Source organism: Protopterus annectens, chromosome 2.part0 (assembly GCF_019279795.1).
Source record: "Protopterus annectens isolate FY-2018-M chromosome 2.part0, PAN1.0, whole genome shotgun sequence".
In the NCBI taxonomy this organism is placed as follows: domain Eukaryota; kingdom Metazoa; phylum Chordata; order Ceratodontiformes; family Protopteridae; genus Protopterus; species Protopterus annectens.
In genome coordinates, this window is record NC_056728.1 from 28,087,782 (window position 1) to 28,113,176 (window position 25,395).

At 38.7% G+C, this 25,395-nt stretch overlaps 1 protein-coding gene across 1 annotated transcript in view; it reads left to right on the plus strand.

Moving 5' to 3' along the window:
- EFEMP2 (EGF containing fibulin extracellular matrix protein 2) overlaps positions 1 to 25,395 on the plus strand; it is a 725,363-nt gene that overhangs the window by 109,591 nt on the left and 590,377 nt on the right. Inside the window, exon 2 of the mRNA XM_044060512.1 lies at positions 20,496 to 20,583. Within this exon, the coding sequence (XP_043916447.1) occupies positions 20,496 to 20,583 (88 nt within the window). The remainder of the gene's footprint in view (positions 1 to 20,495; positions 20,584 to 25,395) is intronic.

A 25,395-nucleotide genomic window follows, 5' to 3' on the forward strand; every position in this document is an offset into this window, starting at 1 on the left:
TTCTAGTAATTGCTTTTTTGGCTACCAGCAGAATTAAACTTAATAAGGTCTTAGTGTTAAACTTAAGTAGGCCTTAGTATGTCTTGGCATTTCAGATTCTGTGACCTACCTCAAAAGAATAATTTCCTTTGTTACAGCCATTTGCTCAACTGATATTTCTGACAGAGTACTCTGTAGGGAATTTTTAAAATCTGCCAATTCATTACACTCCAAAAACATAAGTTTCCAGTTACCTCTTTCTTCGCCCTCACACCTTCAATATTTGCTATACACTAAAGGAAAAAAATTCTTTGAAGTCTGCTTCGGGTATAAAAATACCTTTGCAAACATTTCTAAGCAAAGGTCCTAAAATTTTCTGTACTTTATTGCATACTTGGGAGCTATATATATATATATATATATATATATATATAGATATATATATATGTATATGTATATATATATATATATATATATATATGTGTGTGTGTGTGTGTGTGTGTACTCCCACTGTTCTCTTGTAAATTGCTTTTCCAGTCTCTTTTCCCAAACTTTTCTAACCTCCTATCATTGAATCTTACAGTTATCATGCAATGTTTTATTTGCTCTACTAACTATCCCTTTTTAACAGCAATTTCTGTTCTAGATTCAACTAAAAATCCTAGCAGAGCAGATCTTTCATTTAAGATTCCCCTATCCCTTTATTTTTACCTGTACTCTGATATCAATCCCTGGTAGGGAAGGCAATCTCTAGCCTGCAGTCCAAATGTCTTTTTGGCGTCATCCCACTATATTACCTTTCTCTGTCTAATTATTTGCTCGCTATACCTTGGTTTCTTTGCTAGTTTCCCCAGTAAATTCCGGTCCTGTCTTGCCTATTTCCTATACCTGTACTTGCAGTCAACTCTATTGGCAAACTCTCCTTTCTCTGTGCTCAAGTTGGCTTAGTTATTAGAGTACTTCCTGCTACTTTATGAATGTAATATTTTTTATGGTTATTATTAAACCCATTAAAGATCTGCATTCAAAATCCCATTCTGCATTCAAAATCCATTTATTTTTGAACTTCCCCCTGATTTATCATCATTATCATCCCTTTGCGTTTTGAATTATAACCATCTGCTTGTGTTTTATATATATATATATATATATATATATATATATATATATATCGGACCTTTAACTTTGCAGCTATAAAATAACCTTTCAAATCAGGTAATCCTAAACCATTTTATTCTTTTGTAAGGATAAACTTTTCCCACCTAACTCTTGCTCTCCCCCCCGATAAATTCCTCCAGTTTTATTATATATTGCCCACAACTTCTCCTCTGGTTGAAAAAATATGTCTGACCGGTATATAAAACTAAAGTGACTAAATTTTTTTTCACTGCATGTACCTTACTATCCTTATCCATAAACAACAGCTTTCGGTTTCTCAGGTTTTGTGTTATCTTTTGTGTAGTCTCTTCCTGCATATCTTTAGCTGCCAAGGATATGTGGGAAGAGACTACACAAAAGATAACACAAAAACTGAGAAACTGAAAGCTGTTGTTTATGGACAAGGATAGTAAGGTACATGTAGTGAAAATGTTTTTAGTCACTTTAGTTTTATATAGTTATCCCCTTTGGGAAAAAAACATGTACCCATGAATTACCACATAGGTGGCAATAGACTAAACATCGAAAGTGTGATAAGGGCTTTTCATCCAGAAAAAAGGAGGCCATTGTCCCACTGTACTCATGATTCATTAGACCCAGTATAGAATACAACATCCCATTTGGTATGTACCTCTCAAGACATCTGCAACAACTGGAACGGCTGCAGAAATACCTCACTAAAAGAATCACAGGCCTAAAGCCGATGCCCTACGCTGACCGCCTTAAAAATCTCCAGCTATACTCTGCTGCATATCGTCTACTCAGAGGCGGTCTCTGCTTAATATACAAGGCCATGTCAAACCCAGTGCTGCTGGACATGCTACAATTAAAGAAATCCCAATCCCTCAGAGCCACACGCTCCAGGGATCTAAACCTTGTTATCACAATAAACAAAATATGCTGGAGGGATAGGTTCCTGACCCAGACACTCCCCAGACTCTGGAATAGACTGCCCATACATGTCAAGAAGAGCACCTCTTTGGTCATCTTCAAAAGGAACCTTGACGATTGGATGGGAGAAAGGAAATTCACCCCAAGGATCACGTCAGTCGCCCTGCTAGACAGGGTTCCAAGGAAGTAAATAGTGTGGGAATAAATAGCCATGGAATTGTTATGGCTAGGCTTGTATAGGCCCTAGGGCCGATAGGCTAGTACCAACCTATGAACCACAGTAGAAATTATTTTAATCCATACTCCTAAATACTTCATCTGAACACATCCCCTAAGTATGAGTATTGCTGAACCAGCTCATGTGTGGGTACATAATTTTCTGCTATAGCCTTTGATTTATCACCATTAATTTTAGTTACCGAAAAGACTTGAAACTGTCTCACAATGTTCCACAATACTGGGATGTTCTTTTCTGGATTTATCAGGTACAAAATAAATCATCTGCAAATAAAGCCAACTTTTCCTGATCACCATACCAATTATACACTTGGATTTCTGAGTCTGTTATTTTCTTTGCCGGTATCTCTAAATATAAAGCAAATAACAAAGCAGAAAGAGGACACCCCCTGCCTGGTTCCTCAGTTCAAACACAATTTATCAGAGAAAAAACTCTCCCACTTTAATTCTTGTCTCTGATCCTTCATATATTATCCTAATTAACCTTATTATTGTGTCAGAGAATGCAAATGCTTCCATTGTCTTACTCATAAAATTCCAGTTTACTCTGTCTAATGCTTTCTCTACATGAAGACCGATTAACTACAGCAGTATTTTCTTACATTCTGCTTCCCTCTAGATCATCATTGTTCTATTAATATTGTCAAATGTTTGCCTGCCCTCTACAAACCACACTGATCCATATCTATCACTTTGCAGCACCTTTGCAATTCTTTTAGCTAATGTATACATAAATACTTTATAATCATGGTTTAAAATTGAAATGTGTCTATAGCTATATGAAACTGGGTCTGATCGGTCTCTACCATCTTTAGGTAATACAGCCACCACAGCTTTCTTCCATTATGATGCTGCTTCCCCTCCTTTAAAATGATGTTAAATTAAATCTTCCAGATCTTTATCACTTTCTTCTCACCCAAATTCCAAACTTTCACAGAAACTCCAGCTGATCCTGGAGATTTTCAAGAAGATTTATTATATGCCATCATTTTATCTCATCTCTTCCTATCTCAACTGTTAGTCGTTGAACCTCGTCAATCTCTAACCTTGGTATACTTAAGTATTCCATAAATATTTCCATTTGTATTCTATCATTATTTCTACATTTCTTTGCTATATACAGATTTTCACAAAATGTCCAAAAGACCTGTAATATCTGTACAGAATCTCTGGTTATTTTCCTTGTTATATGCTTGCTAAGTTTGGCTACAACCCTTTCTACTTTCTGTAGCATAAGGTATTGTGCTAAAAGTTTTTGTGCTTTAGAGCTGTTATCAAAAAATAGTTGCTCAACAGTAATTTTTCTAAACTCATACATATTATCCAGATACTCCAATGTTTGTTCTTTAACACTATGCATTTGCGCCTGTTCTTATTCTGTGAGATTCCCCTTATTCTGTAATACATTTTTTAACCTTTGTCAGCCCATCTAAGTAATTCCTATTACTTCTTAACCATATCCCTTTCTGTTTTATTTCTACCCTGTTTTTAACTCCATTTTCATTTTATCCCACTCACTAATTAACTTCAGATGTTATTTCTATCTTCCCTAATAACTCTCAAATAATTTCCACTACCCATTCCTTAAATTTCTCCCATTTTAACAGGTAAGTGAGAAAACACCAGTGTCTCATTTTTACTTCATTATCTTGCATTTTATCTTGTTTTTTGTTGGTGCATGGTCTGAAATAATTACTGGATATGTGCTGAAGGTTTCAATTACAATTCTCAAGAAGTCTATCCTTCTTTTGTTATATTTTCCCTTATATGTCCCCTGATACATCCTCACAATTGTATCGAGTTCCAGTCCCCCACCTGTAAGTAATATTCCCTGTTGGAAGCTGATTATTTGTCCCAAATATTATAAGCTCCATAATAACAGTTTTTTGGTGAAATATACATTCTGCAGAATATCCATCCTGAATTCCTTTCTTTGTCAGATTCACATACCCATTTCTTTCCATACATGTCTTGTGCTGCATTGCTTTTCACATTCTGCATTTCTTAATATCATTCAGTAATCTTTCCTTTTGGGCCATACCTGTAAGGCCTTTTATGCTTCAAGATAATATTGGTAGCATAGCCATTATGATAAAAAGGTGTTCTCACTGATTATACATGTAATTTTTTTGTATGTAAATTTCCAGCTTTTGTGTTAACATGCACTCATTAGTATCTGTCTGACAGATATTTTATACATTTGTTTCTTATCATCTCAATTTGAACTTATGTCACATTTTTCAAGACTTTTTGTTTTAATAAAAATCTTCAAAGAAAAAATTAAAAACATTTTCAAAACATTCCATCCCCTATTACCTTAGAACAGACAGACAAAACTATATAAATGTTCAAAAGATGAAGTTTAATCCTCCAGTTAGGAACAATTCTCCCCAGTTGACAGCTGCACCCACAGGCGTTACTTAACCTAAAATTAAGGTTGAACATGCTAAAGTGCATGCTACAAGCTGTCTAACCATTTACACATGAAAAACAGTTTGCATGCTTTCAGAAAACATTAACTTTTAACCCTAAACATTGCACTAGCTATCTTTAAATAAAACTAAACTGTACAGTATTCTGTAAAAATACATTAAGGTATTAATACCGGTAGGGAGGCTGCTATCTCTTTTTCACTTTCCATAATTTCAAATTTTATTTTCCACTGAACTACTTGCCATTGTACCTTTAAATTTTGCATTTCCCTCAGCAAAGCATGTTCAAAACTCTCAAGATTAATTGCTTGCATCTGCAGACATTTGGTCTTTGTATAAAACTAGTCAGAAAAGAATCTTTGTCAACTTCACTCAGAACAGAATGTACAGCTAGCTTCCTTCAGCTGCAGACTTCTTGACTCCCACTGAACATTTGCTAATGCTTAAAAAAACAAGCTAATATCTTTGCAGATGTAAGAAATTTGACATTTTTCAATCCTACCTGCTTACAAAAATTATCTGATTATAGCTTAAGCCAGTGGCGTTAATCTAGACACTCACTGTTGTACAAAGAAGAGAAACTGTCTTAATTCTACATATAATATAATCACTGCATTTTTATATCTCATCCCCACCCCAGCAGCCCAAGATCACAGCATATTAACATTAAACTTCCTTTTGTTCATTCTTTTTTCTCTTGTTATACTGTAAAGCCTATATTTCTTACAACGAAAAAAGTACTTGCTTACTTTAATATCGTTAACACACACAAGAGTCACTAAAGAGACTCTCCCACACTTAAATTATCCCTGTGTATACAGTACACAAGACTGCTTTACTATATATAACATGCAGTTTGTATCATGAAATGTTTTATACAAATACCAATAAGGGCAAACCTTGTTTTCCTTATAGTGGAATGTATGCTTTGCTGTCCAACCACAAGTTTAACAGATTCAACAAAAGTAAGGTCTTTCTCAGACACTTTTTCTTGCAAAGCAGGATTTCACGTCTGACTGATGTTTTATAATCTCCCACTTATTCTAATTTCAGTGTTGCTGTTCATCTCTGTCTCTCCACATCAGAATTTGGGTCACTTCCAAGGTACTCCTCATACGTCTAGTTAGCTCCTTTACTTTTTTCTGTCTCTTGAACATTTTCCTTTGGAACACTGGAAAATGTTTCACCAGCAAAGTCTCTCTATAAACTTTATTGTCAGAAGAATGTTTGCTGTCTCCCTTTTTTGTTGGAAAACACTTTTTTTTCTTTCCTCCTTAGCCTGTTCTGTATCAAAAATATATTTGATCCTCCAAGAAAAAAAAATTCTAAAGACAGCTGGTTACAGCAGCTTGAATCGCACACCTGCCTGTCGATATTCCCTGATTGCTGGGATAAATTTGTTTCTCTCCTTCTTGCTTTACATTGCACAGTCATTTTCCACAAGCATTCTGCTGATTCCAGTTTTTAATACTTTCCCCTTTTGATGCAGTTTTGTCAGGATTAATTCTTTCTGCTGGTGTGATTGTATCTTTACTAATACAGGTCTTGGTTGCTTTCTTATGGTCAGGTTTGGAGCTTACACTCATTGCCCTTTCAAGAAACAAATCCTGCTGTGGAATGCCAGTCCATTTTCAGTTTTTGTGCTTTCATAGAATGACTGGTCTGTTCCTTCCAGTTTCTCTGGTACAGCAAAGAATCTCAGGTGTTCTCTACATGTTCTGTCTTCTAATTCTACTATTTTTTGAAAAGTTCTATTCCCAAAAAGCCAGATAAGATTTTAGTTTCCCTAAAGATAGAAAATATTGGTCCATGGGTCCCCCAGTAGATGCTATGGTGGTAGCAGCAGCCATGAAAAAGGAACTGTCAGAAGGAAGTTCCTCTGTACAGGGAGCCAAGAGCATTGGACAAACTGGGGAAATTAGCATATGCTTCAGTGACATTTGCACTCTGAGCACTGAGCTATCTGCCACACCTGACATGTTTCAAAAGAGACTTGATCAAGAAGCTTTCCAAGTCTTTTCGGTAGCTTACCTATGGACATCCACAACATGGAGGATGCCCAAATGTCTACCCTACAATCTTCCTCAAATGTGATCATGAGACTGTTATCTAATGTAACTGATGGTACATCAAGGGCAGCTGGCACATGTATTAACATGTGGCACCATGCCTTGATGCAGCTATGCAATTTCTCTGAGAATTTCAAGGCTTACTATATATATATATATATATATATGTATATATATATATATATATATATATATATATATATATATGTATATATATATATATATATATATATATAATAATCCTATGACGGTTCCACCTTGTTTAGACCAAAGGTAAAAGAAATGCTTACCAGAAGTGAATAGGACAGAAAGACCTTGTCTTCTCCTGTGGGAATCCATTTTCCTACTCCTCAAAGATCCTTTTCTAGGAAGGTGGTAAAATGTGGTTCAAAATGTCCCAAGGTTTTTGCCAGGACACTCCTGAGGGGGGTAGACTTCCCTAAGGCAGAAGAGGAGGCAGTATGACTGTACATCACCCACAAGTCAGAGGTGGACCACAAAATTAAGGTTTCCTTGGGCTTTCACTGAGAAATCTTATCAGTGTCCCCGAATGCTTGCATATTTGCTATATTCTGGAGGCAGTCTGGAACGCTTCTCCTTACACCCTTTAGCCTGGTAAACCATAACTTTTGATTCATGGGTGTTAAGGATTATCAGCAGAGGTTATGCAATACTCTTTTTGGATTCCCAAAGAAAAGACTAACAATTCCTGATACTCCACCAAGTAGTTGGAGTCTGCAGCAACAGAGGTATCAAAGTTGCTAAAGAAAAAATTCATCTAACTGGTTTCCCCGACCAGTTAGGATCTGGAGTCCATTCTAGATTCTTTTTAGTTCCAAAAAAGGGATCTCAGAACAATATTAGATCTCAGCAATCTAAATCAATATGTCAAACAGACAAAATTCTGGATGTTTATGGTGCAGTCCATTCTACCTCTATTGAGGAATGATGATTGGATGTGCTGTGTCAACCCCTAGGATGCCTACTATCATATCAAGATCCAGAGGCAATCCAGGAACTTTCTCCATTTTTGGCTGGGGGCCAATCAGGATCAATTCAGGGTGCTACCATTTGGGCTCACTGTAGCCCCTTGGGTGTTCACCAAGATGATGGTGGTTGTGACTGTTTATTTCCATTTGCAGGGGATCCATGTCTTCCTGGTTTTAGACAGTCTGCTTCTAATTGTCACCTCCAAATATTCACTATTCCAGCAGCAGAAAACCCTTTTGTGTCTGGAAGTCCACCTGGGAATATCAGTCAATTACAAGAGGGTATATTCTCCTTTGTTACCAAAGTTTGGAAAGAATACTAGCAAATCAATTTGTTGGTTCAAGTTAAATTCTGAAGTCAACTTGGGAAGGAAGGAGGGACTTGTCCTCAGTGAAACCCTGTCCTTATGATAAAAAAGGAAAACCATTTTGCATGAAGTGCTTTAGGTTGCCAAATACACACTGTCCGGCAGATTGCAAAACTCCCCTTTGCAAGAGTCAACTCATTAAGGTCTGTAGCCCTTCAAGTGATGCAGCACCCTCAACCACAAGCAAGACTCATTCTGTAACTCTTAGAACTGATGGCTTCTTCCATTACTCTGGTTTTGTTAGCCAGATATCGCATAAGAGTCCTACAGTGGACATTAGTAGTACAATGGTCACAGAAATTTCACTCTCTTCAAAACAGAACTCATGCTACGCAGGTATGCCAAAATCATATAAAATGGTGGATTACATCTCAGTTAGTTGTACAGTCAGATACTTTTGTCCTCCTACTCCCAATGCTACAGTCACTACGGATGCTTCCTTTCTAGAGTGGCCGTGCATTATGAAGGGAAGACAGTTCAAGGGATGTGGTCATCAACAAAGGCCAAACTTTACATCAATGTCTTAAGAGGTAAGAGTGGTTCTCCTAACGTTGCAGGCTTTTCAGGTCCATCTATCCAAGGATGTGATCGCCATCCACTCAGACAATATGTCAATGGTCTGATACACGTTCATACCCTCTTTGCTGGGAAGCCATGTAAGTTTGGCAGTGGGCGATGTCTTCAAACCACTTTCTGTTACTTTCTATTAGCAATGGATATATCCATGATACTAGCGGACAAGTTGAGCAGAATTATACTATTGCCTCATGAATATGTCTCAAAAAAAAAGAGTGGCAATGGAGATTTACAGATGCTGGGGCCAACTTTGCTGCAACCTCTTTGCTTACTACTGCAACAACAAATGCAGCAGTTACTTAGGATCATAGGAAGTTACTAGGCTATTGGCCCTGAGGCCCTTACAAGCCTAGCCAAGAATGTTGCCCATGTTTTGACAAGTCAGCAACCCATGACCCTGTCCAGCAGGGACACAGGTAGAATCCCAGGAGTGTATTTTCTGTTCCCCATCCAGTTATCCAGGTTGTGCTTAAAAAGCATTAATGTTTTACTCTTCTTGATGTTGAGCAGGAGTCTATCCCACAGACGGGGGAGTCTCTGGGACACAAATCTGTCCCATCAACAAGTCCTGTTGACACAGACTAGGTTGAGGTAGTGCATGTGGGTTACTCGAGTGGAGCTTGACTTGCAGATATGCAGCAGTCCCATTAAGGCGGGGTCTGAGATTGCTTTGTATGCCAGGCAGTGGTCACCTCTGAGGAGTCTGTAGGAGACTGAATAGAGGTACAGACCCTTTAGCCTATCTGTGAGGGGTAGATGTTTGAGGCCCTGGATTCTCCTGGTGAGGAACCTCTGTGGTCTGTCCAGCTGCTGGATGTGCTTTGTGAGGTATATGCTGAAAGGGGCATTGTACTAAATAATGGGTCTTAAAAGGGAAAAATACAGGGATGTTATGACCACCTTATCCCTGGATGAGATACCGTTACTAATGAGGTGGGCCATGTAGAAAGCTTTCTGTACAGCGGAGGCAATATGGTGGTCAAAAGTCAGTTTGCTATTAACCTGGGTACCCAAAGGCCCTCACGATGGATTGCATGCTTAGGACCTTGTTATTAATTTGATAATTTGTGGGGATGTCACTCTCCCCATAGGGGATGATGATGCATTTTTTGGCATTCAGTTTGAGGCCATGTTTCTGGCACTAGTCATATGTTTGTGTGAGACCCTCTTGGAGGATGTCCACATCACTAAGGGAACTGATGACAGTGCCCATCTTACAGTCATCTGCAAACCTGATCAGCCATAGCCCACTGGTTTTGGCTTGCACCTTAGAAAAATATATCCCAAACAACAAAGGCCCCAAGACCAATCTCTGGGGTACACCACTCATTATGGGCCGACTGCTTGAGGTGGCTTCCCCTGTTTTGACTAGGTGGGTTCTATCAGTGAGCCAATTTGCTACCAATCTGGTAACATATGGATTGATGCCTAGTTGAGAAAGTTTATGTATTATACCTGAGGGGGGAATAGTATCGAAGGCTTTAGCCAGGTCAAGGTAGGTGGTGTGCACCGTCTTCCCCTCGTGCATGGCTTTGGTGACTGTCTCAAAAAGTCGACCAGATTTAACAGGCATGAGCTCCTCTTGATGAAACCAAACTATGTGGGATCAAGTGTTTGGAGGTTGCCAATGTCCTTGTTAATAAGGTCCATGATAATCCATTTCATGGCCTTGTAGATCAAGCCACTTAGGCTGACGGGTATATAATTTCCTGGGTTGGTGGATGCTCCACCTTTGTGCAAAGGGATGACAGTCGCTGGGATGAAGACAGTACTCAGGCGCTTTAGTTGAACAGGGTAACTAATGGTGCTGCAAGTTCCTGTCTGAGTTTATGTAGGATGCAGCCTGGGATGTTATCTGGTCCCATGGAGGCTGTATTTTTTGCCTTTGAGAAGGCAGTGATGACTTGCTCCCTAAAGATAACAGGAGCGGGGGAGGTGCTGGGGATGTCCTAATTTACTGATTGGGGGGGGGGGATTTCACTGAACCTGTCTGCCAGCAGGTTGGTTACATCTATGGTGTTTGTATATGTGGTGTCCTTGATGACCAGTTCTGAGCAGATCTGGGTGCTTCCCTTGGGATTGCGGACATATGCAAAGAAAGCCTTGTAATTGTCTTTAGTAGATGTGGCCAGTTTGGTCTCAAAGATTGCTGTGGAGGATTTTACTAGTGCTCTTATTTGCTTGTTCAGACTAAGGAGAGATTGTGTCCAATTAGGCACCTGCTCCTTCTTGGTCCTGGACAGCAGTTTTTTTTTTCCATTTATTATAGAGTTTATTTATTACAGATGTCCATCAGACAGGTTTGTTCTTCCTAGAGGTGGATGATTTTGTCCTGTCGGGTATTTCTGGCTCTATGGAGCTATATAATTGCTTGTATAGTATTTTGGTGTAGGTTTGGACATATTTGCCAGTTCCTGTGGTGGGGAAGGGAGCTGTGAAGCTGTTTATACCTTCCCTCAGGAGGTTGTAGCCAGCTTTCAAGAAGTTTTTTGTTTGACCATATCTAGTGGGTGTTCGGGGGAGATGGTGACTTCAAAACTGACTGCTTTATGGTTGAATCTTACCAGGGAAGATGACACTGTACGGATGCTGCAGTGGTTACTCATGTTGGTTAATACCAAGTCCAATATATTTTCACCTCTTGTGGGGTGTCAGCCAGCTGGTCCAAGGCATTTGCATTGATGAAATCAAGAAATCTCTGGACATTTGTGTTTTGGCATGAGTAGTTCTTCCAGTCTGTGGTTGGATAGTTAAAGTCGCCCAGCATCAGGGTAGAGATTTATATCTTGATAAATTCGAAGAGGTCCAGATAGGTGGAGTGGGTATCTTGAGTCAAAGTTGGGGGCCTGTAGCTAGCTATGATTTAAATAGGGGTCCTGTCAATGTTTAACTGCACCCGGAGTATCTCTTGTGTGTCATACTGTTTAACCAGCCTGGAGATGTACATATCTTTTATATATATTGCAACTCCACCTACTTTTGCTTTGCTGCCCATTGTTTAGGGTCTGAATGTATGATAGGATGAGTAGCCTAGAATGGCTGGGGTGCTCTCTGCAGCTTTGAACCAGGTTTCTGTGACTGCACAAATGTCAGCATCTTCCAGGGTTAAGAATGCTTGCAATGATTGCAGTTTCATGTTTAAACTCCTAGCATTTAGCAGCATGGCCTTTAATTTGCGTTTTGATGAAATTCTCATATTGGTAGTTTTGACCTCATGGCTTTGCCTAAAAAAGGCACTATGAGGGAGGTAAGAGCCTTTGTCAGGAGCCTAAATTCTAAGGGAGACAGATGCAGGCCACCTCTGGCAAAGCATCGTGGTTTGTCAATCATGTCTTCCCAGGCTGTCAGGTACTGGATCCCCTTGGAATGACACCATAAACTAAGCCATTTGTTAAAGTCAATCATTTTCTGTTTGTATTGAGGCATCATTCTGGGTGACAGTAGAATGCTGCTTAAGGCTAGAAACATACCTGCCTGGGACACATATTCAGTGAGCTCTATCATGTCTGTCTTCATGTAGTCCCGAAAAGTACGTCTCAAGTCGTTCACACCAACATGGACTATGACAGAGTCATAACAGCACCTGTTGTTGAGAGACTTGAGTGCATGGGTTGTATGGTGGATTCTGTCACCTGACCAACAACTAAGTGTGACTTTCTCCTTATCCAGCCTGATGAGGAACACATCTGTGTGTCTCACAATGGAGTGTCCTATGACTAATATGTTGGGTTTATGTTTAGGCCTTAGTGGCTGTGAGACACAGGTGTGTGGACTATATGTGGTGTGGTGGGCAGTGGAGTTCATATGTGTTTTTGGCTCGGAGGTCTCTTTTTTTTGGATATGTTTTTTTTGAGGACCTCCACATATGTGGATGTGTGTTGTGTAGGTGTGGATGGTGGTTGAGGTGTTGTGTTTATGTTGACAACCTCATCACTCTAATTCCTCCACAGGGGCAGTCACAGAGAGATATTCTTGTCCATTTTTGGCCTCTAAGTCTCTTTTATGCCTTTCCACTAATTTCCCTTATCATCAATTCATTCAGAAAGCCATGAAATGCAAGACCAGTGTAATTCTCATTGCCCCTTTTGGTCTTGGCAGATATGGTTCCCCTTTCTTTGGCCTCATCCCTTGCACCCACCATAGGTTTTGTACCCATCCAGAATTTCCTCAGTCACCTGTCCTGGATGCCTCTACAATATCTCCAGTCCCTAAAACTACCTGCATGGTTCCTCTGTTCTTAACAATAGCCAGAGATGCCAGACTTTCTTCTCCTGTAGTCCACATAATCTTTTCTTCTCAGAAGGAATCGACCAAAAAGACTTACAAAAGCAAATGGAAAAGATTTTCTGTTTGAGCATCTTCAAAGGGATTAGACCCTTTTCAGCCCTTTCCTTTCTGAACGTTTTATGGGAAGTTCCATTTACTCTACAATTAAAGTCCAGATGGCTGCCATTTCAGACTTTTACTTGACATAATGATTTGTCTGTGGCATCTCTTAAGGTGTCCAAAGCCTTTCTTAGAGGAATGTTTTTATTGACACATTCAGTTTGTGATCCATTCCCTCCTTGGGATGTTACAGTTTTACTTCAATATTTGACCCAAAAACCCTTTGAACCAGCAATTTTTTTTCTGGTTGCCATTACATCAACAAAACATGTGTTGGAATAACAAGCACTTTCATTCAAAATGTTTTTCCTTTTTTATCATAAGGACAGGGTTTCACTGGGGACAAGTCCCTCCTTCCTTCCCAAGTTGGCTTCAGAATCTAACTTGAACCCAGAAATTGATTTGCTAGTATTCTTTCTAAAGTTTGCTAACAAAGGAGAATATACCCTGCATACCTTAGGTGTCCATAGGCACCTCTGGTTCTATTTACACTGTACTAAGGACGTCAGAAACTCAGACCTGATATTTGTCTCCTTTTCCAAGACAAATCTTGGAGAACATGTGTCTAAAGTTACACTTTCTAGATGGCTACCAGATTGCATTTCTAAGCCTAAGGTTCACTCTACCAGAATGATGGCAACTTCGACTACATTTCCAAAAAGAGTACCCGTCAGTGGTATATTTGCAGCAGTGACTTGTACAACTCATCCTGTTATAGCTCATTATAAGTTACATGTGCAGTCTAGGACTCACACATCCTTTAGCTCTGCCATACTCAGGAATGTGCTTCCTTGAGTGCACTCAGGCTCCTTTTGGGTAGCTTGGGAATCTGTCCCACATGTTCAGTCAGAGAAAAACATTGGATACAAAAGTTCTGTACTAACTGTAACTATAGATCCATGTTTTTTTATTTTCACCTCATTCAACTCTTCTTCCTACTTATCCCTTCCAAACTATCATTTTTCCTTTTCTCGGGATCAATCAAACCTTGTTTGGACCCTGTCTCTTGTTCCACTTTCCTCTATAGTGGATATCTTTTCAAAATTCCCTCCTTTCTTTTTTCCTTCCAACATTATTAGAGGCCATTTGAAATCAACAACGAACTTTGATCTGAGGTAATTCAGACAGGAGAGGGGAATTCTGGGTAAGGAAGGAGTCAGAACTTTCAAATCCAATATTATGGTATAATATGCTGAGATTGGATATGACTGGATCCAGTATCCTACATGTTGAACCAGACAAAGATAAGACCAACATGAATTTATCATTATGGTTACTATATAACTTTCATTTCTTGGGAGTCTCCTATATAATCTCTGCAAGTTTCACTGCTCTCAGTACCTGTGAATTTATAATCGCCTATGAGGTCACTACACCTAAGGTGTTTATGGACATTAGGCTTGAGTTTAAGCTCTGTGTTTCTAAAGTATAGCCAAACAATCCAATTATGCTGTACTGATAATTTCAGAAAAAGGATCATAGGATCATAGGATCACAGGAGGTTACTAGGTTATTGACCTGGAGGTCATTTCAAGCCTAGCAATTTCATCCCAATGTAGTACCATAGATACTCTAGTCAATACCTAGGATTGTATTTAGTAATTACTGCCCATGTTCAGGAGGGTTGTGGGCAGTATCCCCGGTATGAATTTACGGTGCCCCATCCACTCATCTAGGTTCCTTTTGAACAGTGTCATAGAGGTGCTGTGCTTCACATGAATTGGCAGCCTTTTCCAAAGATGTGGCAGTCGCTGGGAGACAAATCTGTCCCTCCAGCATGTCCTATTCAAGTTGCAGTCCATATTTAGGTCCCTGGAATGGGTAGCTCTAGTCCCATTTGATTTACAGATGTGCAGCAAATTCATTAGGTTTGGGTCGGAGACTGGTCTGTAAGCCAGGCATAAGTCTTCCCTAAGAAGTCTATACAGTACAGATCTTCTTAGTTAGAAACTTCTGAAGTCTCTCTAATTGCTGCAGATTCTTTGTACCGTACATGCCAAAAGAGGTGTTATACGCAATTATGGGCCTAATTAGTGATGAGTATAGAGGAGTTATAACCTTCTTTGCTTTAGAAGCTATGCCAATGTTAATCAAGTGTGCTATGTAGAAAGCCTTCCTTGCTACAGTAGACACATGGTGGTCAAAGTTAAGGTTGCAGTCTACTTGAGATCCCAGATTCCTTACCACTTCATAGATACATAGGGTATTGTTGTTAATTTGATAGTGTGAAGGGACATTGTTTGTACCAAAGGGAATAATGATGCATTTCTTTACATTTTGTTTGAGACCATGACTAACACACCAGTCAATGGTATGTGTAAGACCCTCCTGAAGTATACTGACATAATTTGGGGATTTGATAATTGCACCCAGTTTGCAGTCATCTGCAATCTTGGTCAGCTGCAGCCCCTTAGTTTTGGCCAGAACTTCCGAGAAGTATATACCAAACAGTAGGGGGCCCAGTACTGACCCTTGTGGCACCCCACAGGTGACAGGTCTGCTGGTTGATGTAGAGTCACCCACTTTGATAGTATGTGATCGGTTTGTGAGCCACTTGGCAGCCCATCTTACAACAAAGGAGTTTACATTTAGTTTCCTACGTTTATTGGTAATGTCTGAGTTTGGGATTGTGACGAAGGCTTTGGCCAAGTCTAAGTATGCTGTGTGCACAGATTTGCCCTTGTCACTGGCCATTGTCACATTTTCGAAGAAATCCACCAAGTTGAACAGGCAGAATCTGCCCTTGACAAAGGCGAATTGGGTCAGATCCAGGGATTGGAGGCCACGTATGTCTTTATTTATGAGGTCCATGATGGTATGTTCCATGACCATACAGATGAGGCTGGACAGACTTATGAGTCTGTAATTCCACATGTCTGTTGCTAAGCCACCTTTGTGGAGGGTAATAACTGTTGCTGTTCTCCATTTCACAGGAACATAGGCTGTGATTAGGCTGTGATTGAATGGGGTACTTAATGGTGATGCTAGTTCATGTTTTAGTTTGTTTAGAAGACAGCCTGGGATGCCATCTGGTCCCATGGAGGCTGTGTTTAATGACCTGCTGTTTGGATATGTAGGGTGGGGGGAAGTTGAGGACAAAGTTTGTGATAAGTTTGGAGGGGATAAGGGACTGAACTTTTCACCAAATCTGTCCACTAGCAGGTTTGCTATCTGTGAGGGATCAGTGTGTGCGATACCGTTAGTCACTAGTTCAGCACATGCATGGGTCCTACCTTTTAGCCTGCATATGTAACTGTAAAAGGCCTTATGGTTATCATTAGCTGTGATTGCTAAGTTTTTGTTGAAGTTACCCTTTTAGGATTTGGCATGTTGTCTTATTTGCCTGTTGAGGCTGAGGAGGGTGCTTTTTCATTGTTGGGACATCATCTTAGTTTTCCTAGACAGCAACGTTTTGCATTTGCTGTAAAGTTTGTTGGTGCTGGATGTCCACCGGGGTGGCTTGTTTTTACTTGGAGCTCTGGCTTTGATTCTGTCTGGAATAACCAAGTCTATACAATTATACTAATGATTGTGTGGGGCTTTAGTGTAAGCTTTGGTGTAGTTACCACTTCCAGCTGGGGGTGGGGCCTGGAAAGCATTTGTGCCTTCCCCTAGGTGGGAATAGTTTGCCTTGGTGAAGTTTTTTAGTCTGACTTCACCCTTTGCAAATTCTGGTGTTAGTGCCAATTCAAAGGTGACTGATTTGCATCAGATTTAGCTTATAAGGGTCCAACAGTCGAGGTTGTGTATCAGTTTGTCATGTTAGTGAGGACCAGATCTAGTATGTTTGTTCCTCTTGTTGGGGTTTGAACAATTTGTTCCATGGCATTTGAGTTAACAAAGTCAAGGAACTTTTGTGGTAGTGAGTTAGGGCTAGACTAGGTTTCCCATTTGATGGTGGGATAATTGAAATCCCCCATGACCAGAGTGTTTAGCAATGTTTGGATTGACTTCACTTTGGTAAAATAAGCCTTGTGCCCGTCATGATCCATGAAGGGAGATCTATAACTAGCTATGACTTGAATGGGGGTCTTAACCACAGTAATCTGAACTTGGAGTAATTCCATGGGGTTGTCCTATCTAACTAGTTGGGAGGTGACTTTATCTGTAATACAAACAGAAACACCACCTCCTTTGGTTCTCACATATTTGTTTTGTGGACCGAGGATGTGGAAGGCATTCTAGCTTTGTAGCCTTGCAAGGCAGGATAAAACATGCCTGTGTACAGCTAGTGGAGTTTGGCTTTATTGGCCTGAATGCTACCTATAGGGACTTAAAAAATTACAAAGTAAAAAGTCACTGGCATTCAGATGCTATGTAGCTTCAACACTGTTATGTCTTTAAGGGGTTATTTACATATATCCCATCTACAGAAGGTTTCAAGTATTACGCAGTAAATACTCTAGTTTTGCTGAATCTTTCTTGTGGTTTTTACTGAATCGTTTGTATGTGTAACCTTTTTACCTAAATTACACCTAAGGGAAGGGGATTTCTTGGTTGGCACTAGTCTCTGTCAGCAAGTATTGTTTGCTTAGCTGTGCAGAACTGACATTTTACACAAACTGTTTTTATCAGTATATAACTCCAGTTGTTTTGTAAAATTAGAAATGAGGTTTATCTCAATAAAAGAAATAATCTGAGTTCTGAGCCCATTCATTGTTGAAGTTTGTGTACTGCAGTCTTCAGCCTGATTTTTGCAACAGTGAAAGAACATATGTTCAGGTTGACAGTTGGACCGCTAGATACCTGATATCTGTTTCATTTCTGGACCAAAAATGTAAAGCTGTGTGAAGAAAGAACATTTAATATATCATATAATATTTCTCTGTAGATAAAATGTTATTAGGTGATCATTGTGTGCCTGCACATATTCCAGTATTGTGTTGCTTGCTCCAGAAACTGAGTATAAATTTTACTTATATTTGACTTGATCGTTCTACTATACTGCTGAAGTGGGAAAACCGAGATGCTTCTTTTTATTAGTGGCAGACTAACTGATCCTACCTACTGAAAGTAAAATCATGAATTTAAACTCTAGTGACACTAGCCGTGGTGGTACAGCGGTAGTGTTGTTGCCTCACAGCAAGAGTTTCTCCTGTGTATTCTCAGCTGGAGTGCCTTCTGTGTGGAGTCTGCATGTCCTCCCCTCGGCCGAGTGGTCTCCGAAAGACATGCATGAATGGGCGTCGGGCTGGCAACTCAGCACCATAAAAAAATCGACTGCCAATCATTAGCAGACCAGAGTTCCGCTGTGGCAACCCCTAACTAGGAAAAGCCGAAAAGACAAACAAAAAAAAAACTCTAGTGACACCCTTCCTGTGAAGAGGGTCACCTGCATTAAGGAGCATGTTGATATTACGTCACTGAGAATCCTCGTACTGCTATTTATATGGCTTGTCAGGATAAAAGCTCTATGCCAGGGAATGGAAGACATGGTACTTTGTTTAGTAGGGGTGCTACTCAAAACTAAAAAAAATGGAATGTAAGAGTACATACAATGCCAGCTTCACTATTTATTTCTGTTGATGTGCATGTTGGCAGTTTCATACTTGTAAGCATGTTAGAAAAATATCTTCTAACTAGCTTTTGGCAAACAATTTATATGACTAAGATTCAGTGAAATATGCAATGTCACCATTAAAACAACATTTGTGTCATGACTGTCCATGACATCTGCATGACATACCCTACTCTGCCACTATCTCGAGATTCTTACACATATTCTACTCTGCCACTATCTTGAGATTCTTACATTCTGACTAGTATGTGGCAATTAATGTTATTAACAAGAAAAATAACTCAGTTCTCTGTGTGTTTATCTGCATCAGCCAGAATTTACTTTAGCAACTATGTCTTGTATACATACAGTGCATATAAAAAGTGTACACACCATTAAACTAATACTTTGTTGAAGCACCTTTTGATTTAATTACAGCATTCCGTCTTCCTGGGTACACACCTGACATCAATTAAAGAGACTCTGATTAACCCCAAATAAAGTTCAGCTGTCCTAGTAGGATTTTCCTAACATTTACTCAGTTGCCTGCTACAGCAAAAGCCATGGTTGACAGAGAGCTTACAAAGCATCAACGGGATCTCATTGTTGAAAGTTATCAGTCAGGAGAAGGGTAAAAAAACAATTTACACAACATTGGATATACCATGAAACACAGTGAAAACAGTCACCAAAAAGTGGAGAAAATATGGGACAACAGTGATGTTGCAAAGAACTGGACGTCCCTCCAAAAGTGATGATTAAAATTGGTCAGGGAGGCTGCCAAGAGACCTACAGCAACACTGAAAGAGCTGCAGGAATTTCTGGCAAGTACTGGTTGTGTACTACATGTAACAACAATCTTCCGTATTCTCCATATGTCTGGACTCTGGGGTAGGGTTGCAAGATGGAAGCCTTTTCTTACACAGAAAAACATCCAGGCCTGGCTAAAATTTGCAAAACAATACATCAAGTCTCCCAAAAGCATGTGGGAAATGTGTTATGGTCTGATGAGATCAAGGTTGAACTTTATGGCAACAATTCCAAAAGGTACGTTTGGCACAAAAAAACTTTGCATCATGAAAAAAACACCATCCCCATGGTGAAGCATGGTGGTGCCAGTGTCATGCTTTGGAGTTGCTTTTCTTCAGCTGGAACTGGGACTTTAGTCAAGGTGGAGGGAATTATGTACAGTTCCAAATACCAGACACGTTTGTCCCAAAACCTTCAGGCATCTGCTAGAAAGCTGAAGTTGAAGAGGAATTTCACCTTTCAACATGACAATGACCCTAAACATACATCCAAATAAACAAAAGAATGGCTTCACCAGAAGAAAATTAAAGTTTTGGAATGGCCCAGCGAAAGCCCAGACCTAAATCCAATAGGAAATCTGTGGGGTGACCTGAAGAGGGCTGTGCAAAAGAGATGCCCTTGCAATCTGAGAGATTTGGAGCACTTTTGCAAGGAAGAGTGTGCCAAGTCAAGATTTTCCATGCTGATAGACTCCTACCTAAGAAGACTGAATATTGTAATTAAATCAAAAGGTGATTCAACAAAGTATTAGTTTAAGGGTGTGCACACTTATGCAACCAGCTTATTGTATGTTTTTTATTTTTCCCCCTAACAGATTTGTTTGTTTTTCAGTTGAATTGTACAGGTTATAGGTCACATTAAAGGTGGGAAATGTTTTGAAATGATTTATTGTGGTCTCATTTTTTTATATCACAAAACCTGGCATTTTAACAGGGGCGTGTACACTTTTTGTATCCACTGTATGTTATGCTTTGCTTTACCTTTCACTAGCTGCAGTACTCATCAGGAATCAGTTCTCCTATCCCTTGCCATTTTGTTTTCCTTTGACAGTTATGTTTGCAGGCCTCTTCATTTTGTTGTTAAAATACACCTTTCTTTTGCAGGGTAATGGAACTGATTTCATGTGTGCTGCTTGCAGCTATGCTGTCTACAGCTGTTTCACAAGGACCAGAGGAACCTGATGCCTACCCGGTAAGATTTATTTAGAATGTTACCAAAAGTATTTTTAACTATAAAAATCATTGCAGGTGTACTCATTCATCAGGGTCACATTTTTGTTAACAAACAGTAAAGTGCTGCTCTTCTACTTTACTGTACATCATGAAACAGGGACATTCATTTACATTTATAAAAAAATGAAATTCCATGTTCATGAAATGAAATTCTAGGAGCTATACTTGTAATTAAGTGTAATTTCTAACCATTTTATTCAATCTGTTATAAGATTATAAGTTTCTAAGTACCGAACATTCAGTGAAGCAATATGCATTTTTAAAAATGGTAAATACAGGTTGTAGTGAATGAGTGTCGCAGCTTAAAATGATTTTCACTTCATGATTTTCCAGTATTCAGACAGTTCAACTTTCTGTTTTTTTTTTTTGAACAAATGCCAAATCAATATTCCTGAAAATTACTTTTTTTCTTAACTTTCAGATTTTGTTTGCCTTTTCTGTGAGTGATCTTACCTGATAATAAATACCTAGTGTCATACATACTGCTGGATGTTACAGACCACTTTATAGTAAAATATGTCACTTGTACCAAAATGGAAAGGGGTAATTCCCCAAATATATAAATAGCTATCTGTCTGGAAATGTTGTTAAAATGTTGCTGTATTCCCTGCTATGACACTTTGAAGGATATTAGTAGGAAGAAAACATTAAACACCACAAATGTCATTTCAGTTTTTACCAATAGATGTTGCTTTATGGTCATTGTTGCAGTCACCTTCTGCTAGATTATACAGACTTTAGAGGACCTAAAGGATGCCTTACATTTGCTTCTCTGACACTTCATAATATACTGTTGGACATAGCCGTACTCTTTTCTTATGATTTCTTCCTGTAATATATACACCTTACACTATCACTCTTGAAGATGATTTTTCTACTGTTTCATATTATTACGTAGGAGTCCGTGAGACTTCACCTTGTTGACTGCTACAGTCAGATTTAGGTAGGTAGGAAGGCTTCTCTAATATCAGAAAAGGAATTGACTGTTTCACTATACAGGTCTATTCCAGATAATTTAGCTTCACTTTTCTTACACTCATTAAGAAGACGCTGCCCTGTAAATCTTCCTGTAGGCGAAATACCATGTTTTATGTTTGCCCGCATACTTCAGTTTGTTTAAACTGTACATATACCAGATGTTTCCAAGTTTAAAACAGCTGGAGAGGCATATAAAATGTCTTGAAGAATTATGGACTAGTTTTATAGAGAATGTCAGACAGCATTTTGGAACAGTTTGAACCATGCTGTTTGCTTTTTTTCGGTGCTGCATTACTGCAGATCCTGAACTTTTAACGTATTCTGCTCCCACTTCCATACTAGGAGTTTGTTATGGTTGTGTATAACCTGTTGTTTCTTGAAACTGTCATATAATTTCCAGTATACAAAGTTTATAGAAAGCTTCAGTCAGTTTGTAGAGAGAGTTTTTTTATATCTTATGTACATCTGCTCTTCATGTTCATAGTATAGTTCTTCATTGTTAATATTGAAGTTATTTATATTTATATGTTATATGCATTCTACCTGACTTTATCCTGATTAAATATATTTAACCATGACTTACTTTTATTGCTACTGCCCTTTGGTGCTTAGGGATATAGAAGTTGAGGTTGCTTAATCATTTAAAAGACCTTTGATGGAGACTCTGCAATACTTTGAATGCTGAACTTCTAAATCATCTCCTCCCTCTTTTTCCAAATGTGAGCTACAAAGGTAGATAATATGCTGAGGTTGCTGGTTTTAACAATGACATAGACACAGATACCGTTTCTAGAGAGTGACCATCCTTGTGGACTCCAGCATTTCACCTGGCCCTCTGTTACTCCGTAGCACAATCTATTGCTATCTCTTTTAGCAGTATACCTCTTGTCACTTACTTGCATGGAGCTTCTGAGTATCACAGTATTTATCTGCATTCTGTCGTTAGATTTCTTATGGAGTTTATGCCCTCCAAACATTTTTGTACTTATTTGTATTACAAGTAACTTTTCATACTCTTGACCAACTCTCCAATTTTCTGTCTCTCATTACCCTAACCCCTATCTATCCTCCAAGTTCCACCCAGATTATCTTGCATATATTTAGTATTACTTGTAAATCAGAAGATGGCTCTTTCCTGCATTTTTAATTTTGTTTCTAAATAGATTTAAGACAGAGATTCAACACAGGCCTTTGGAGTAGCCACTAGTTACACTCCCTTCCTACAGATTAATTTTATTTACCCAACCCTATGGTGCCTGTTCCATAACCAGACTATTTGTAAATGAGATGCTGTATACATGTCTGTATATACATACACATCATCATCATAAAAGGGTTCTCATCCAGGAAAAAAGAGGTCATTGTTCCCCTCTACTCGTCACTCATTAGACCCATTATAGAATACAATGCCCCTTTTGGAATGTACCTCACAAGACATCTGCAGCAGCTGGAAAGGCCACAGAAGTACCTCACAAAGAGGATTACTGGCCTCAAACAAATGCCCTACACTGACCGCCTCAAAAAACTCTGTAGCATATCGCCTACTCCGAGGTGATCTCTGCCTAACATATAAAGCTATGTCAAACCCAGAGCTGTTGGACATGCTACACCTAAAGAAATCCCAATCCCTCCAAGCTACACGCTCTAGGGACCTAAATCTTGTCACCACAATAAACAGGACACACTGGAGGGATAGATTCCTGTCCCAGAGACTTCCTATACTCTGGAACAAGCTACCCATCTATGTCAAGCAAAGTTGTTCATTAGCACTCTTCAATAAAAATCTTGATGAGTGGATGGGAAATAGGAAATACACCCCGGGGATCACTTCTGTGTCCCTGCTGGACAGTGGCACAGGAAAGTAACTTTCTTGGGTGGCGTAAGCTATGGTACCTTGCTGACTAGGCTTACATAGGCCCTTGGGCCGATAGCCTAGTACCTACCTATGAGCATATATATATATATATATATATATATATATATATATATATATATATATATATATATATATATATATATATATATATATATATATATATATATATATATATACACAAACATATAACTATGTACATATACATATATATATATATATATATATATATATATATATATATATATGCATATATATATAAACATATATATATATATATATATATATATATATATATAAATATATATATATATGTATTTACTTTTGTTGCATGTCATGCAAACTGGATTTAGATCTGATGAAACTCATTTAAGGGTAAAAGCGCTCATTTATTTGTTTTTAAGTAAAGGAGCTTTGATTTCTAATCAAGTTATAATTGCTGGATTACTCTGAAGTATCAACTGAGCTTGCCTATAGTGCATAGTTCTTTTTTCCCTGATTTTTTTCTTATTTCCTAAAATTATTTTCCAATTATTACTTAGAATATTTCTGATGACAGTTATCTCAGCAGTAATGGGCAATGGGAACGCCCCTATATAGTATGCTTGATGTGTTACTGGTAGTAACCAGATTATTTATATGATCTGTGATTGCGTTCTGGGGAACGAAATCTAAAATAGGTTGTATAAACTGCACTTTTATAACTCCTTTTTTCATGTGAAAGGGATGTAGACTTCTGTGATGTAAGGATATGACTGAAGTCTTAGACAAAGAGCCACTATTTATATACAAAACTTCAATAAATGTTATGAATATGTTAGAAAGAGCCAAGATTTCAAGTTCAGGCATTGGAAATATCTGTGGGATCTTCAAATGTGGGAAATGCAAATATTGTCAGTACATTAGTAACAGTTCCGGTATTTACGTAGAAGCAGCCAATAAAACAATTGTTATTAAGGAAAGATTTAACTGTAATTCCTGTGTTGTGAAACATGCCCTTGTTATTACATAGGGAAGACTATCAAAAAGCTAGCTAAACAAATTTGCAAACAACGCTTTGTCAGTAAGGAACAACAATTTTAATATACTCCCTTTCTTCCATCACCTCCATCCATATTGCTAAATGGTCTGAAAAAAACATCACAGCTATATCACCATCTGCTACCCCCTAGTCTTATGAAAATACAAAATAATCTATTTCAGATCCAAGTGATCCCCCTTCTGTAAGTCCATTGACTTTTGTTCCACACTGCTAATTTACCACATTTTATCACATCCTTTATTTTTATATCATTCCCTTTATTTTTACACTTCCCTTAAATCATAAAGTCCCCTGCAGGTATAGTTGTCATGTTAACCAGAATATAGTGTAATATCTGATGAAACAGATTCTCTCTTTCCTAAACGTGTTTTCCCCTCTTCAGATCCACAATAGTTACCTTTTCCATCCTTACCAACATTACATCTAGGACTTCCACACAACACAGCGATTCCAGAACTATGCTCACTTCCACATTATATTTCCACCCCAGATTTTTTTTCTGTTTGCAGTATTTCTTCACTTATCAGGAATCTTACATTCTCTAACAGAATAACACCCACATGACATTTAGCACACCATTCCAGCATCCCTGTCCTTATAGTGTTAATAATACTGTTCACATTTACTGAAAGTACTCTAAAATTGTTACTTTTATTTACTTTTAAGTTTAGGGAAATATTAGTATGTTTACTCTTTCCCAATTGAAGGGCATCCACGGTTGTGCAGCGGTTAGCATTGCCACCTCACAGCAAGAGGTTCTCCAGTTCGATTCTCAACTGGGGTGCCTTCTGTGCGGAGTCTGCATGTCCTCCTTGTGGTCGCATGGGTTTCCTCCGGGTGCTCTGGTTTCCTCCCACATCCCAAAGACATGCAGTAGC